Source organism: Equus asinus, chromosome 15 (assembly GCF_041296235.1).
Source record: "Equus asinus isolate D_3611 breed Donkey chromosome 15, EquAss-T2T_v2, whole genome shotgun sequence".
Lineage (NCBI taxonomy): Eukaryota > Metazoa > Chordata > Mammalia > Perissodactyla > Equidae > Equus > Equus asinus.
Genome location: NC_091804.1, coordinates 34083080 through 34097570, shown reverse-complemented (window position 1 = coordinate 34097570; position 14491 = coordinate 34083080). Strand labels below are relative to the sequence as shown.

Below are 14491 nucleotides of genomic sequence, written 5' to 3'. Positions count from 1 at the left end.
AAGGATGCATAACTAGTAATCCTGGCTTCCTCAAGGGGTCAAAGGTGGAATTCACTGTATTACCCTTTTTAATCTATCTTCTGGTTTTTGAACTATGATTCCTTTCTATTCAAAGAAATGCAAAAAGTTAGTCACTTTATTAAGTACTATACTGGGGGCCCATCCGTGGGGTTGCTATATGATAGCCAGGCAAATCTAACAAGCTATTTAGGATGTAGAAGACCAATTACTCAACTGCATCCTCATCCTATTAGTGAACGTAAGGATGCATGGCATTAGGGATACAAAACAGGTGTATCCTGTTCAACATGTGGTCACTGCCTCAAAAAGCTCAAAATTTCATGTGTAAACCAATTACTACGTGCTAAACTGTGTAGGACCTCTAACATAGGTACTTTCGTTGTATGATATTTGAATATTGAAAGTAATTTTCATTCACGTTGTTACGTAATAAGCCAAAAGATTACTTAAAAAAAGCTGGTACTGAAAAAAATGTAACTATACACCCTTCAGTAATATAGTAGTCAGCCATTCAAAGTACATCTTTGTATCAGCATATTTTAAGTAGAAACAAGCTGCAGAACACTACTCATGGTACGAACAGCTTACTGAAGGGCACAGGTGTTAAGCCTGGGCAGATGCAGATATGGTTAATAGTGAAACCTCAGTAAGCAGGCTCTAAGAGAGAGAGACTTTATATGATATTCCAATAATATACTACCTTTGTAATAAAAAAGTAAATCAGAACATTCCACTGCCACAGCACTGAAATTGTGTGCAACCACAGAAACCGGATGAAGTCAGAAAACAGTGCCTTCTGAAAGCAAGGTAAATAATAAAAAATGTGATGGTTCCTAGGCCTAAATTGCTCCAAGTCTAAATTAAGGAAATCAAGTTAAGGACTCGGGAAAAGACGATTAAAGCTTCCTAGTTTATCTGAGCATTATCACGGAAAATGTTCAAACCACCACAAGATAAAATCAGGTAAATTTTAAGTGAAAATAAAGCAGCGCAATATAAAAAAGATTTTATATGAAAGTTTACCCTATATTATCATTTCACGAGTGACACTGAAACACAAGGGATAATGATTTGCCCAAGATAAACATCTACTTATGTTGGTCTAAACTCAGGTTTCTGAAGAACCAGAAACAAGACCTTTTTCTCACAGTCAAGTCAGGAATGGATGACCAATGGCAACTCCAATTCAAAAACCCAATTGCCAAATATTTGGCACTAAGTGGGAATACACAATAAATTCAAAACAAGCCTTTCCCTCTGTAAGCACTTTATTGAGGAGATAAAAGCATAAAATAGGTTAACAAAGCGGGAGAAAGAAGATATCAAGATGAAAGGTGGTAACAATGCAGGAGGGGCAGAGCTAAGTCACAGGAGCAGGTAGGACCCAAACTGGCCATAAAGGCACTACGGCACGCCAATAAACACTATCAGCTCAAGGAAAGGGAATCAAGGTATCGCTCACTTCTCCTTTGCTCTCTGTCAGCTTAGTACTCCATCTAGCCACAGACAGACATGTGGCATGCTGTAGAGACTCAGATCCCACTTCTAAGTTAGCAAGGAACGAAACATTTTATTAGTCGATTCTGTTCTCAAATGGGCCAGTGTTATAAAATTTGGCATATCCAGTGACATAGGTCTGCAGGTATGGAATAGGACTAGGTTTTTAGTAAGCTGGTAATTGCTATTCCTAGAAAATTAGGTACAGGCATTTACCTACACAATTACCCACTACCAGGGCTGCTAGCAAGGTAGACAAACCCGCCTTTTACCATGCCATGTAACATTAACACAATAAAGCCCAATTGATGGATGCTGCGTACTTTTAGAAAGCCAAATTCACTGTAATATTGCCCCCTCCTTCCTTTTAAAAGGCTGTGGTTGTAAAAGCTTTTGTTCTTTCCCTGAAAACAAGAGAACTTTGGTCAAAGCCAATTCCCAAACTAACTCTGTCCTTAAATATCAATTTTGAAAAGCAGTGGAGGCTTGCCTCTTCATGGAAGTCATAACTTCTGTTCTAAAATATGCAAAATAATGAACCACAGTTCCAGACACCAGTTTATTCTCTCAAAAGTCTTAAGTTTATATTGGGAAAAAAACCCCACCCATTTCTTAGAAACATTCAAATTAAAAAAAAAAGTATCAAAGTAAATAACATCACGAAAGACACTCCAACCTTTTGGGGCACTATATTTCCAAGATTAGGCTCTAGGAGTTTCTAACAGGAAGCTAAGAAATTTCTTAACGTCTTTCTACTCATTACCAAGGACTCCCAGCTTCTCCTGTGATTTTGACAGCCATATCTTTGACTCAATTTTTCTACACAGCCTCATTTTACTAGAGATGCCTTCTGGATTATTTGAACCTACAAACCAACTCTAGAATATGCTTTCTAGCCACATATGTGGCACAATGAGCAGTGTACCACCATGCCCTAGCACAAACTAGCCCTTGACACCTTACATAGTGACAGCTCAAAGGAAGATGTTAAAGCTGAGCCAAATAACCTACATCTTGATTTCAGAGGTTAATGAGTACTTGTAAATGGAACTACTTTATTTAAAACTATCTGAACAAAGAGAGAGAAGGTAACATTTCTCAAACTGCAATCTCAACTAATTAGGGCTTATGGATGTATGGACTAATTGGCAAATGAGTAACTCCCACAAATCTGAAGTATAATTTGGTTTCCACAGTATTCATTACACTTCATTCATGTTAAAGTACAAAAAGTTTAGGGTTTATCCATTTAAATTTTTTTCAAACCAACCACATACTGTCAGGTTTACAAGGATGACCTAACCAATTATGACATAACCCCATCAACTACAAATGGGATTGACTGTTGGATGGAATTTTACTTTAACTGGCCACTGATTTTACCAAATGAGGTTAAGTGCCTTTATGTTAAATATAATGATATTCTAACAGAAAACATAGTATTTCTCTTCCATTTTGAACAAAAACCCACAAAATTTCTGATCAAAGAAAGGCTACTTCCATTTTTACATAGCAAACATTAAAGACCATGGAACCATACTCTAACAAAACACTAATTACAGCGATCACTTCCAGAAACTGGGATTACCAAGCTAAACTAGATCCCCAGTATTAGGAACTATTTCTTGAAGAATTCAATCAAATTTAAGTTTGAAAAAAGTTTCACTATTTAAAATCTAGCAATTTAGGCAAAATTGTATAACAGATTGACTACAAAATCTTTTATTTTTAACTTAACTTGTTAAAGGAACAGATATAACTTTGGCAAATTTGATGAACAGCACAAAATATTATCCAAACTGAGTAATTTATTGCTGGTCTGAGGCCTGCCTTGTTTTACACATAAGGAGAACTTATACTGCTTCCACAAACAGCAGATTTTCAGTATTTAAAGGAATTTAATAGTGACCTACTCAATAAGGCAATCATCTTGGTAGCAAACTTTTATTGAAATCTTACATAACTCAAGCTTTATAAAAAGCCAACATAATTGAAGATTGAGTTCTCCCTCTAAAGCCTTAAGTATTCAAAGCTTGAAACAGTTAATTTAAAGTAAGCAAACAAATAAACAAATAAACAAAACCCCCGCAGCAGATCCTGCTGAAATACTTAAAAAAAAAAAAAAAATCTAAATGAGCTTAATCTTTACAAAAGTTATTTTAGCTCAAAAGCTATAAAATCAAAGTTATCTTAATTCTACAAAGAAGGGAGAGGGTCTTTGACTTCATGCCACCATTTCTTTAGAACCTCATCTTTTTCATCAAATTTGGCCACAAATCAAATTTCTGTGCGCCCCTGTTTTCAGGAGACTCCTCCTGCAGAAGAGGCCAAGTACAAACGTGGAAGAGTAACTGCCTAAGCAAGTAGGAAAATGTTCTGTAATAGTGTGCAAAGAACTGAGAGTTCTGGGTTAATCTCTGGAACTCGATCTGGACCGTGACCTTGACTTTGAACGAGATCTAGAACGGGATCTTGAAGCTCTTTTTGGTGGAGGGGACACAGAACGAGCCTTTGAGGGTGGAGCAGGTACGGGTGAATTGGAGCGAGACTGGCTCCTTGATCTAGATTTTGACTTTATATCACCTTTTCCATTTTCTTTGGGGGAACGAGATCGAGAACGAGACCTGCTTCGAGACTTCTCATACTCATCCTTAGATCTGCTCCGAGAGCGCGAACGGGAGCCCCCAGACTTGGGCTTAGATTTGCTTTTTGATCTAGATTTCCTGCCTTTTGATCGAGAACGTGATCGACCTTTGCTCCGAGACCTGGATCTGGACAAGAAAAGCCAGATTTTTTTTCAATAGCTTGTCAAAACACACAAGTATTACATAAACAAGTATACTACAGGAAAACATCTAATCTAAGGCACGTCATTTACCGGGAGCGACTTTTTGAGATACTTCGAGATCTACTGCGGCTGCTTCTGCGACTCCTACTTCGTGACCTTCTTCTAGACCGTGACCTACAACAAGAAACACAACAAAATTTTAATCTCAAGGCACTACAACATGAGTATTTGTACAACTTATGAAAAACAATACACAAACCAACAAAAAAGGTAATTGTTCACAAATTAAACCTGCTATCAAAACATCTGGAAAAGAACCCAATGATGCACAACCAAAAAGAAACTAAGACCTGACCTAATTTCAATTAAGCATTAATTGAAACATTTCCATCTGAATTTTTCTTTGCTCTTGGAAGATACTGTTTCCTCTCCTATCCGTATAATTCAACAACTTACCTTGATCTGCTTCCAGAGTAAGATCGCCTATGGCTCGTTCGTGGTTTATCTTCAATGAGCCTAATATTTCTGCCATTTATTTCCGTACCATCCAGTTTATCCAAAGCACGCTTCATGTCAGAGTAGGACCGAAACTCAATTACGCCTTCATTTGTGCGTTCTTTGTGAGCATCCGCATAGGTTACTTCACCTGCCTGTCTCATGAAATCCTAAAAGAGCAACAAGTCTTATCAGACCCAGAAATCTAAAGAAAAAAGATCTACACACTCTACTTGATTCTCAAAAACAAAAAAGCAAAACAAGAGCCTACCTTTTAAGTATCAATCATATCATTTTTATCTTAAATTATTGCACATACCTTTAAATCCTGCCAACTGCAACGACTAGAAAGATTTTCTACAATAAGTCTGAATTCTGTACGAACAGGTGGTCCATATTTGTCTCTGCCAGAGGTTCTCCGACTGCTGTATCCACCTCCACCACCTTTATCACACGAAGAAAATAATTAGATGCTTTGTAATGATAGGAATGCATAACGTTCTTGAAAAGTTAGTACAAACATATCAACTTTTATTTACTGGAGTAGGACTTTGCTATTATATTGCTAAACCTTCGATACAGTTGTGATTTGCCATAAATTAAATTAAAGGCAAGTCAAATAGACTAAATCCAACTAAACTTCTCCTACAATCTGTTAGAAAGTGACTGCTCCTTTATTCAATTTACCTCGCTAAGTTTTATTTTACAGAACATTGTAAAATATAAAACTTAACTGATTACATGCATTTCTACATTTTACAAAAATGTTTACTAGTTACACTAAGTACTTACATCACAGTGTGAGGTTTTTGGTGGTGGTTTGGCCACAAAACACGCAAGGTAACAGTCACCTAGTTCAGATTAACCAGTTTTGTCTAACCCTTGGAATCCTCACCATCACCCTGCGTCTAATGGCAAAAGGCTGCTGTCGTCATGGCTTCCGGTAAGGTCAGCCAAAGGGTCATAGGGCAAGGGTCACACAATGTATGGAAAAGCCAAGGCCAATCAGGAAAGGCAGTCATCTTAGCCTCAGTGGACACAGCCTCAGCCCCATTGGTCACTTTCAAATTGAAACATCAAGGACTTGTTAAAAAGTTTGAATTCAACATGCAACAATTTCAACATCAAACATTTAACATAACCAAAAATCCCCCCACCTCCTCCCAATAACATGCCCCAACTAGTTCAAGTACAGCATAAAGCTTTTACAGATCTACTTTGTGGTGCAAGGCCACAGTAGTTCAAAATAGCATTTCGTTTGGCCCCCGTCAATTTTAATAACTCTAAGACTCTAACTTAAATCTCCTCCCCTTTCCCCGCCCCCACGCCACCCCCACCCCGCCTGCCCCCAAACTACTACGCTAAGACATTCCCAGTTCTAGCTAACGCACTGACAGGTAAGCAAGGGAGATAAACGATACAGTCATCCCTCACTTCCTCCGCGGGCAGGGCCCACGACAGTGCTGACAGGGGCCCAGCGCAGCCACCCCCTCCCAGCTTAGCAAACCCCCCCAACACCCCAACCCTGGCTAGGCAAAACCCACGGCCCGATCCCCGCGCTCCGGCGTCCCGTGGCTACCCGGGCAGGAGTGAAGGCAGCGGAGCCCGGGCGCCCCCGAGTCAAACGACCCCGGCCCCCGCGCCTGCCCGGGCCGGGAGGCCCCACCCCACCCCGCCCCGCCCCGCCCCCCGTGCCTGCGCCCGCCCCGCAGGGTCCCAAGGACGCGGAGCGCGCGGGGGCAGGACTCACTGCGGCTTCCGTAGCTGTAGCCGTCGCGGTCCCGGCGCGGGCCGCGGGCGTGCTCCACGATCACGCGCTCGCCGCAGAGCTCCTTGCCGTTCAGCTCGTAAACGGCGTCGTCGGCGTCGCGGGAGTCCTCGAACTCCACGAAGCCGTACCTGGGGGCGGCGCGACGGCCGGGACAGGCGGTGCGTCGTTAGGCCGGCGGCGCGCACGCACGCGCTCCCGCCGCCCCCCGCGCGCTCCCGCGGCCCCGCGCCGACGCCATCTTGGAGGCCCTGCCACGCGGCGCCGCGGCCTTGGCCGCCTCTTCCCTCCGGTGGGGCTTGCCGCCGCCAGGCCCGGGAAACTGCAGGCCGACGTGGGCGCCCAAGCCCGACTCACCCATTTTTGAGATCTATTTCGAGGAGACGGCCATAGCCACTGAAAAAGCGCTGAATGTCCTTCTCCCGGACGTTGTAGCTAAGGCGTCCTATGTAGACGCGCGGCATGTCCGTGGCGGGCGGGGGGCCCGAGGGCTGGCTGCCGAACGGCTGACCACAGGGCAGGAGCCGCGGTGCGGGTGCGGGGACGGCGAAAGCCGGAACACGCGCCTCACACCGCAGCGGCGGCCGAGTCCAGCCACACAATGGTGCGCGCGCGCCAGGACTACCCTATAAGGGCGGGCGGCCGGGGGCGGGGCCCGACGCGTGACGTCAGCGCGCAGCACGTAGCCTCCCGCGCTGGAGCCCTGGGCTGGAGGGTCGCTTAGCAGGTCCACCGCCCGCCAGGTTTCAGGGAGATGCAGTTTTACTCGCTCCCAGAACTTTGCTCCGCTCATCTTTGTGAATGTCTATACCGTCGTTCCTCCGCGGCCTTGTCGTCTAATTGGTACCTTCTAGAAAACTTCCTCTGCGTGGTCTCAGGGACTGGCGCTTGGGAGGCCGGCTAGGAAAATCCTCGCTTTTCATTGGTTCTCGAGGTTGTCATAATGGATCTGCGTGGTCTCTGATTGGTCTCTTAAGATTAAACTGCGAATTTCCTCCACCAATCGGCTCACACTCTGCCCGCGCCGGGGGCGGAGGGGTAGGGGGCACAGTTGACTAGACCATTTCGCGGAATCCAAGGTTTGCGCTCGGAGGTCCTGGTGACCCGGCTGCCATCGCGCTGCGAGCGCACAGCCCTGCTGGCTTGTGTCCCTCGCGGTCTCACGCCATCATCAACCTTCACCGCCTGCCTGCACGTCCCGCTTTCCCTTCGTGGGTCTTTCTTGGAGCACTGGCAGCTGGAGTCGCCTGTAGACTGGTGTGTGCATGGCAATCCCACGCGCCCTGTCGGTGCTCATAAAGGAAGCATGGCTCAGGCCTCTGGCCCGGGAAGGTTGAGCAAGACCTGGCAGCCCTCCTACAGAGGTGCGCTCTTTTCTCCTCCATGTGGAGAGTCCGTTGACCGAATGCCATCTCTTCCCTCAGTGTTTGGAAAGCACCTTGTCTATGTGGCAGAAATACACATTTTTGACTTTGTCACTAGAGAGCCATTTAAAGCTGGAGAAGTAGATGAAAACCCCAAAGGAGTAAGTTTAAGTGGAGAGCAGAATACCTTGGAGTACCCTGAAACCTAAGTACGGAAAAGGAGACTGGGAAGGAGTGACTAGAGAGGTGGCGAAAAGAGCCTGGTGTCACAGAACCTAAGACAGGGAGGGGTATCACTGAGGTAACACTGGCTGTTGAGATATTTCCGTATACGCCTTCCGGCTCCTCCTGAGCTCTGCAACCTTGATATTCTTCAACTTCTCGTTGAGGGGGGGCGATTTTGCCTCTCAGAGGACATTTGGCAAAGTCTGGAGGCTTGTTGGTTGTCGCGACTGGGAGAGGACGAGTGTTAATACTGGCATCTAGTGGTAGAGGCTATACTGTCTGTGCTTAAAGTTAGATAAATCAAATATATTGGTAGATCTTTTTTTATTTTTATTTTATTATTTTTTGGTAGATCTCTTTTAAAAAATCGTGGAATATAGTGATTAGGGAAAGGAGAATTCAACAGTGTGATAACATTTTTTTTACTCATCAAATTGTCAATATTTAAGAATTTGTTCAAATTCGTTATTGGCAAGAGGTGAACCAAGAAAGGGCACTCATAGGGTGTTGTTGGTGGGACTGAACATTCCTTTTGGGAGGGTAATAGGGTAGTACTTATTAACAGATGCATATAGGGAGTGGCATGTTGCCTCCTCTCTCCTCACAACTCATTTGCCCAAAGAGGAAGATGCAGCTGATATCGTCCTCCGCTTCCTCTCACCTCTGTTTCCCCAGAGCCCAATGGTTACTCTTAGCAGAAAAGCCCAATAGCATCGACTACAGAAGAGTAACCAGTCTCAAATATAATTATTGAAAAGAGTGTTGGGCCATCAGTATTCTGTGGAGTCTTGCTGATGATCTAACTCACCTCTGGTGATGTCTTGGAAGAACAACTCAAAGGAGAAATGATGGGTGTACGGTATGAGAGCGCGTTTCTGTAGACACCTACAATTGTGGCAGAAATTGTGAGTGATCCACTGCTCATTCTAAAATTGTGGAGGTAACTGCAGGAGTCTGTCAGCAAGAAAGGGAGAGTTGCTTCAATCTGATCCAGAGGAGAGTTAATAACTTCGAATTCGTAATTATTCAGATTGTAAAGGACAGTCTAGAGTGCACAGTTGTGGATTTCAATCCAGTGGATATTCTTATATATGTTAGCTGGAAACCAAAAGAATTTCCCAAGCACCATGTGATTCGAAGTGGGTATAAACTGGATTCTGATAGGTTTTGCTGTCTTATGTCTGAAAAATTTAGCATTCCAGAAGCTGTCATCTTGAATGGGTTTTGGAAGAACATGGCGACTCAGGTATGTTTACATGGAGTGTAGTGAATATATCAGGGGTCACTCCAGAAACGGAATTCCAAAATGGAAATTGTCAGTGGCAGAGTTTGAAATGAATGTGAATCTGATGATTGGAAGAGGCTCGCAGGCCATCACACTACAAGTGCATTCCAACTGGGGTATGGGCTTAAATGTGGCCGAGCGAATCCAAACCCTTATTGAAAAACATCTGTACAGGATTCATCTAGACAGCATCTCTCAACCGCAGCATTATTGACCTTTGGGGCCAGATGGTGCTTTGTCGTGGGACCTGTCTTGTGGACTGTAGGGTGTTTCGCGGCATCCCTGGTTGGCATCTACCCACTGGATGCCAGTAGCCATTTCCCTCCCCGCAGTTGTGACAGTCAAAAAGTGTCTTCACAGGTTGACAAATGTCTGCTGAGGCACAGAATTGTCCCCTGATGTATTGCTTTTGACAACGAGGGGATGTATGATGCTGTGAATGGCTTCTCTCGTGTTCTAAGTGTTCAAGGATTAACCAGAGTTTTTAAGCAGAAGTGGAAGGATAACGAGGTTTCACCACTCAAGAAGAGGGAGGGTATACCGAACTATTTAAATATCTGGTATTATCTCAGCAACATGCCGAGGAAATGTAATGATTAGAGTATGATTAGCTGTGAATATGCAATTTTTTTTCTTACTGAGTACATGAATTTGGGCCCACAGGATCCAAGCACATGCCTCCTAAAGTGCTTGGGTTAAGAATTTAGGAACAAATAAAATCTGTTAGTATCAAGTGGAAAAAGTACACAGAGTGGACCAGAGATAGAAATTTGTGAGTTTGTCACAAACTAGATGAAAACTCCAAAAGAGTAAATTTAGATGGAGAGGAGAAGAAAATTCAGAACGGCACTCCGGGGGACTCTATTAATCCCTGTATGTAATTCCTATGGCTGCTGTAACAAATTCTACCGAGTGGCTTAAAGCAGTGCCAATTTATTATTTCATAGTTCTGAAGTCAAGTGGCTCACTGGGTTGAAATCAGTGTCCACATGGCTATGTTCCTTCTGGAGGCTTTAGGGGAGGGTCCATTCCCTTTCATTTTCCAGCTTCTAGAGACTGTCTGCATTCTTTGGCTTGTGGCCCCTTCCTCCATCTTCAAAGCCATTAACTTTGGTTGAGACCTTCTTACATCCAATCACTCTGACCCCTGCTTCTGTCACATCTCCTTTCTCTGATGCTGAGTCTCCTGCCTCCCTCTTATAAGGACCCTTGTGATTACATTGGGCCCACCTGGATAATCCAGAATCATCTCCCCATCTCAAGAGCCTTGACTTAATCACATCTGCAAAGTCCCTTTTGCCATGTAAGGTAACATCTTAGCAGATTCTGAGGATTGGGATGTGGATATCTATGGGAGGAAGTGTTATTCTGCCTGCCCCAGAGACTCTGAAATTTAGCAGGAAAGGAGACTGGGAAGGAGTGGCTAAGGAAGAGGGAAAGAAACTAAGAACGTATGGTGTCAGAGATGCCAAGAGAGGAAAGGGTTTCAAGGAGGCAGTGGTCCGTTGACAAACAAAGTTCACGAGCCTTTGACCCAACCATCTCACTCCTAGAAATCGATTTGACAAACAAGAGGACCAATTTGTAAAACTATAGGCTCCAGGTTGCTGTTCTTGCAATAGAATACTCCACGACTATTAAAAAGAATAAGTTAGATTCATTCATTTAACAGATATTTATTGTGTGCCTACTATGTGCCAGCCGCTGCTCTTGGCATTGGAAATATAACACTGGAGCTGTGTGTCGGAGTCTGCAGGCCCCAGGCCGAATCTGGCCTGTCACCTGTTTTGTAAAGAAAGTTCTATTGGAACATGGCCACGCCCACTCACTTACCTGTTGTCTCCGCAGGACTTAAGCCACATCAGTGGGGTTGAGTAGTTGCAATAGTGACTGCCCAGCCTGCAAAGCCTAAAATGTTTGTTAACTGGCTCTTTGCAGAAAAAGTTTGCCTACCCCTAATCTATGTTATTGACTTGTAAAAATGCCTGTGTTATGGTAAGTGAGAAAGGCCAGTTTTAATATACGCATGATGCCATTTTTGTAAACAGCAAAGCACCCCAAACCTCCAAGCCCCAGTGCTTCATGTGAGTACACGGTATGGTCACGCATCACTTAACAATGGAGATACACTCTGAGACATGCGTTGTTAGGCGGTTTCGATGCTATGTGAACATCGTAGAGTGTACTTATACAAACCTAGATGATATAGCCTACTACACACCTAGGCTATCTAGTACTAATCTTATGGGGCCACCGTCGTATATGTGGTCCATTGCTGACCCAAATGTTGTCACACATCATGTGACTGTATATGTGTGTATTGGGTTGGGTTTGTGGTTGTCTTTGAACATCAGTGGGGGTAGACCCTACACAATTGTGTCCCCACCAACTCTCTCCTTGCATTCCTCACCCCTCCTTCTCCTACCTTCTTATTGTGCTTCAAATGTGCCAAACTCATACCCACCACAGGGTCTTTGCACTGAACAGCTCCCTGTATCTGGAACTCTGTTTTCCTATGGTCTATTCTGTCACTTCTGGTTTCTGCTCAAAGTTACCTTATTACTCCTCTGACCCCTCATTTTATTTTATTTTTCCAAGCTTTATGGAGATATTATGGACATATCACATATGCAAGTTTAAAGTGTACAATGTGATTATCTAGAGATACATGTATATAATGCAAAATGATTACCACAATGAGGGTAGTTACCTCCATCCCATCACATAATAACCCTTTTTTTGGTGTGTGTGGTAGTAACATTTAAGATGTACTCTCTTAACAACTTTCGAGTTGTTAATACAGTATCGTTAATTATGGTCACCATGCTATACGTTAGATCCCCAGAAGATATTCATCTTACAGCTGGGAGTTTGTACCCTTTGACCAATATCTCCCCATTTCCTTGAATCCCTATCCCCTGGCAACCACTATTCTACTCTGTTTCTGTGAGTTCAGCTTTTTAAGATTCTGTATGTAAGTGAGAACATACAGTATTTGTCTTTCTCTGTCTGACTTACTTCACTCGGCGTAATGCCCTCGAGGTCTAGCTGTGTTGTTGCAAAAGGCAAGATTTCCTTCTTTTTTATGGCTGAATAATATATACACACACTGCATTTTCTTTATCCATTTTTCCGTTGATGGCCACATAAGTTATTTCCCTGTCTTGGCTATTGTGAATAAAGCTGCAGTGAACATGGGAGTACAGATACCTCTTTGAGATAGTGCTTGCATTTCCTTTGGATAAATACCTGGAAGTGGGATTGCTGGATCTCATGGTAGGTCTGTTTTTTATTTCTTGAGGAACCTCCACACTGTTTTCCATAGTGGCTGCACCAGTTTGCATTCCTGCCAGCAATGCCCGAGGGTTCCCTTTTCTCCACGTCCTTGCCCACACTTGTCTCTTGTCTTTTTGATAACAGCCATTCTAACAGGTGCGAGCTGAGATCTCGCTGTAACCACCCATTGTACAATAGCCTCGCTCCCTGTGTTCCATATCTCCTTCCCTGTTTCATTTTTCTTTATAGAACTTTCATCACTTGACATACATTTGTATACTGTCTCCCCCACCTGCCTAGAAGACAAACTTCATTAGAGCAGGGATGTTGTCTGACTGTTTTCTGTTATATTCCCAGCACTGAGGAAAGCACCAGGCACACAGTAAGCACTCAGGGAAGGCAGGGTCATCTGGTAATTGTTCAGAGCATGAGAGGTGAGGGTCTCCATTCAGCAGATCTCAGTGTGCTGAAGGGCTCATGAGGATGTGCTGGCAGGATGGAATCCTCCTTCTGGCTCATGCCCACCCATGCGGGCTGCCCAGATACTCAGACCCTCTGAGCGCTCCAAGGGGTGCGGGCATGCTTGCTGCAGATCCCCCCCTTCCTCTGCCAAACCTCATCCAGACAGAGGAGTCTGGTGTGGCTCTGGAGCCACCGGAATTTTCCTCCATTGTCAGTGGGAGTGTAAACTGACACAGTCACTTTGGAAAACTGTGAACCGTGTGGTAGCATCTACTAAAGCTGTCTGCTAGAGATAAAAGCTGCTAGCATCCACCCGATGACCCAGCAATTCCACACCCAACAGAAATGTGTGCAAATGCTCTCCATAAAAATGTGCTGGAAATTCATGGCAGCATTATGTGTAGTAGCCCCCAAACTGGAAACCACTCAGATGCACGTCAGCTGAATGGACACATCGGTTGTGGTTTATTCACACCACACAATGCTGCACAGCAAAGAGCGTGGACTACAATGATACACTTCAAAATCAATGATCTCACAACGATGTAACTATCCAGGCAAGACACAAAGGATCCACACTGTATGATTCCATGGGTGTAAAACCAAAAAACAAGCAAAAATGGCCCATGGTATTAGAAGTCAGGCTTGGGGGCAGAGTGACTGGAAAGGGGTCTTCTGGAGCTCTGGTCATGTTTTGTTTCTTGAGCTGGGCGCTAGCTATGCGAGTGTGCTCTGTTTGTGAGAATTCGTTGAGCTGTACACTTACGACTTGTGCACTTTGCTGTATGTGAGTTGTACTTCAACGGGAAAGTAAAAAGGGTATTAAATCTCTCTTAAAAATATTTTAACTTACTTGACCTGGAGCCCTCCGGGTCGTGCTGGGGACTAAAGCTCCACTGAGGACTTGATTCATAGTCTTTGCCCACGAACGTCGACTTGTCTGAAACAGTTGTTTATGGTTGTTTTGGGGGTGTTTTTTTTTTTTGGTTTTGGTTTCCAATTAGGTTTCCATAGGCTCGGAACCGCTCCGTGGCTGGGAAGATGCGGCTCTGTCGCCACCTGGTGGCTATTAGTGTGATTACAGCGGTAGACAAATGCCACTGGTTGTCTCATCCTTGCTGAACGAAGCTGAGAAATAGAAGGTCTTTGAAGGTCCCTGAATCCAAATCTTCTAACTATCAAGCCCTAATTCACCCAGAGGTTTTCTGGCTGTTACTTGAACACCTCCCCTGATGGAGAGTTCACTATTGAATCAGCCAGCCACATCCATTCTTGGACATCTCTCACTGTGAGTAAATTCTGTATAGAAA

At 44.1% G+C, this 14491-nt stretch overlaps 1 protein-coding gene and 1 pseudogene across 1 annotated transcript; one reads left to right on the top strand and one right to left on the bottom strand.

Moving 5' to 3' along the window:
- Positions 1–3446: 3446 nt before the first annotated feature.
- SRSF6 (serine and arginine rich splicing factor 6) lies at positions 3447–7226 on the bottom strand. Its single transcript, XM_044748148.2, has 6 exons — positions 6927–7226; positions 6552–6700; positions 5121–5245; positions 4763–4971; positions 4397–4480; positions 3447–4289 (listed from the first exon to the last, which is right to left on the bottom strand). Exons 1-6 carry the CDS (start codon positions 7031–7033, stop codon positions 3929–3931), a joined length of 1035 nt encoding a protein of 344 aa, XP_044604083.1. The 5' UTR covers positions 7034–7226; the 3' UTR covers positions 3447–3928.
- A 649-nt stretch (positions 7227–7875) lies between these two features.
- On the top strand, positions 7876–9609 carry LOC139040352 (L-lactate dehydrogenase B chain pseudogene; annotated as a pseudogene).
- Positions 9610–14491: the final 4882 nt, after the last annotated feature.

Excerpts from the sequence above, each read along its gene's own strand:
- SRSF6 (XM_044748148.2), bottom strand. The coding sequence starts at position 7,033 with ATGCCGCGCGTCTACATAGGACGCCTTAGCTACAACGTCCGGGAGAAG. Across the intron at positions 6,701-6,926 it reads GAAATAGATCTCAAAAATGG|GTACGGCTTCGTGGAGTTCG; the intron begins GTGAGTCGGGCT and ends CGCCGCCCCCAG. Across the intron at positions 4,290-4,396 it reads ATCTCAAAAAGTCGCTCCCG|ATCCAGGTCTCGGAGCAAAG; the intron begins GTAAATGACGTG and ends TTTCTTGTCCAG.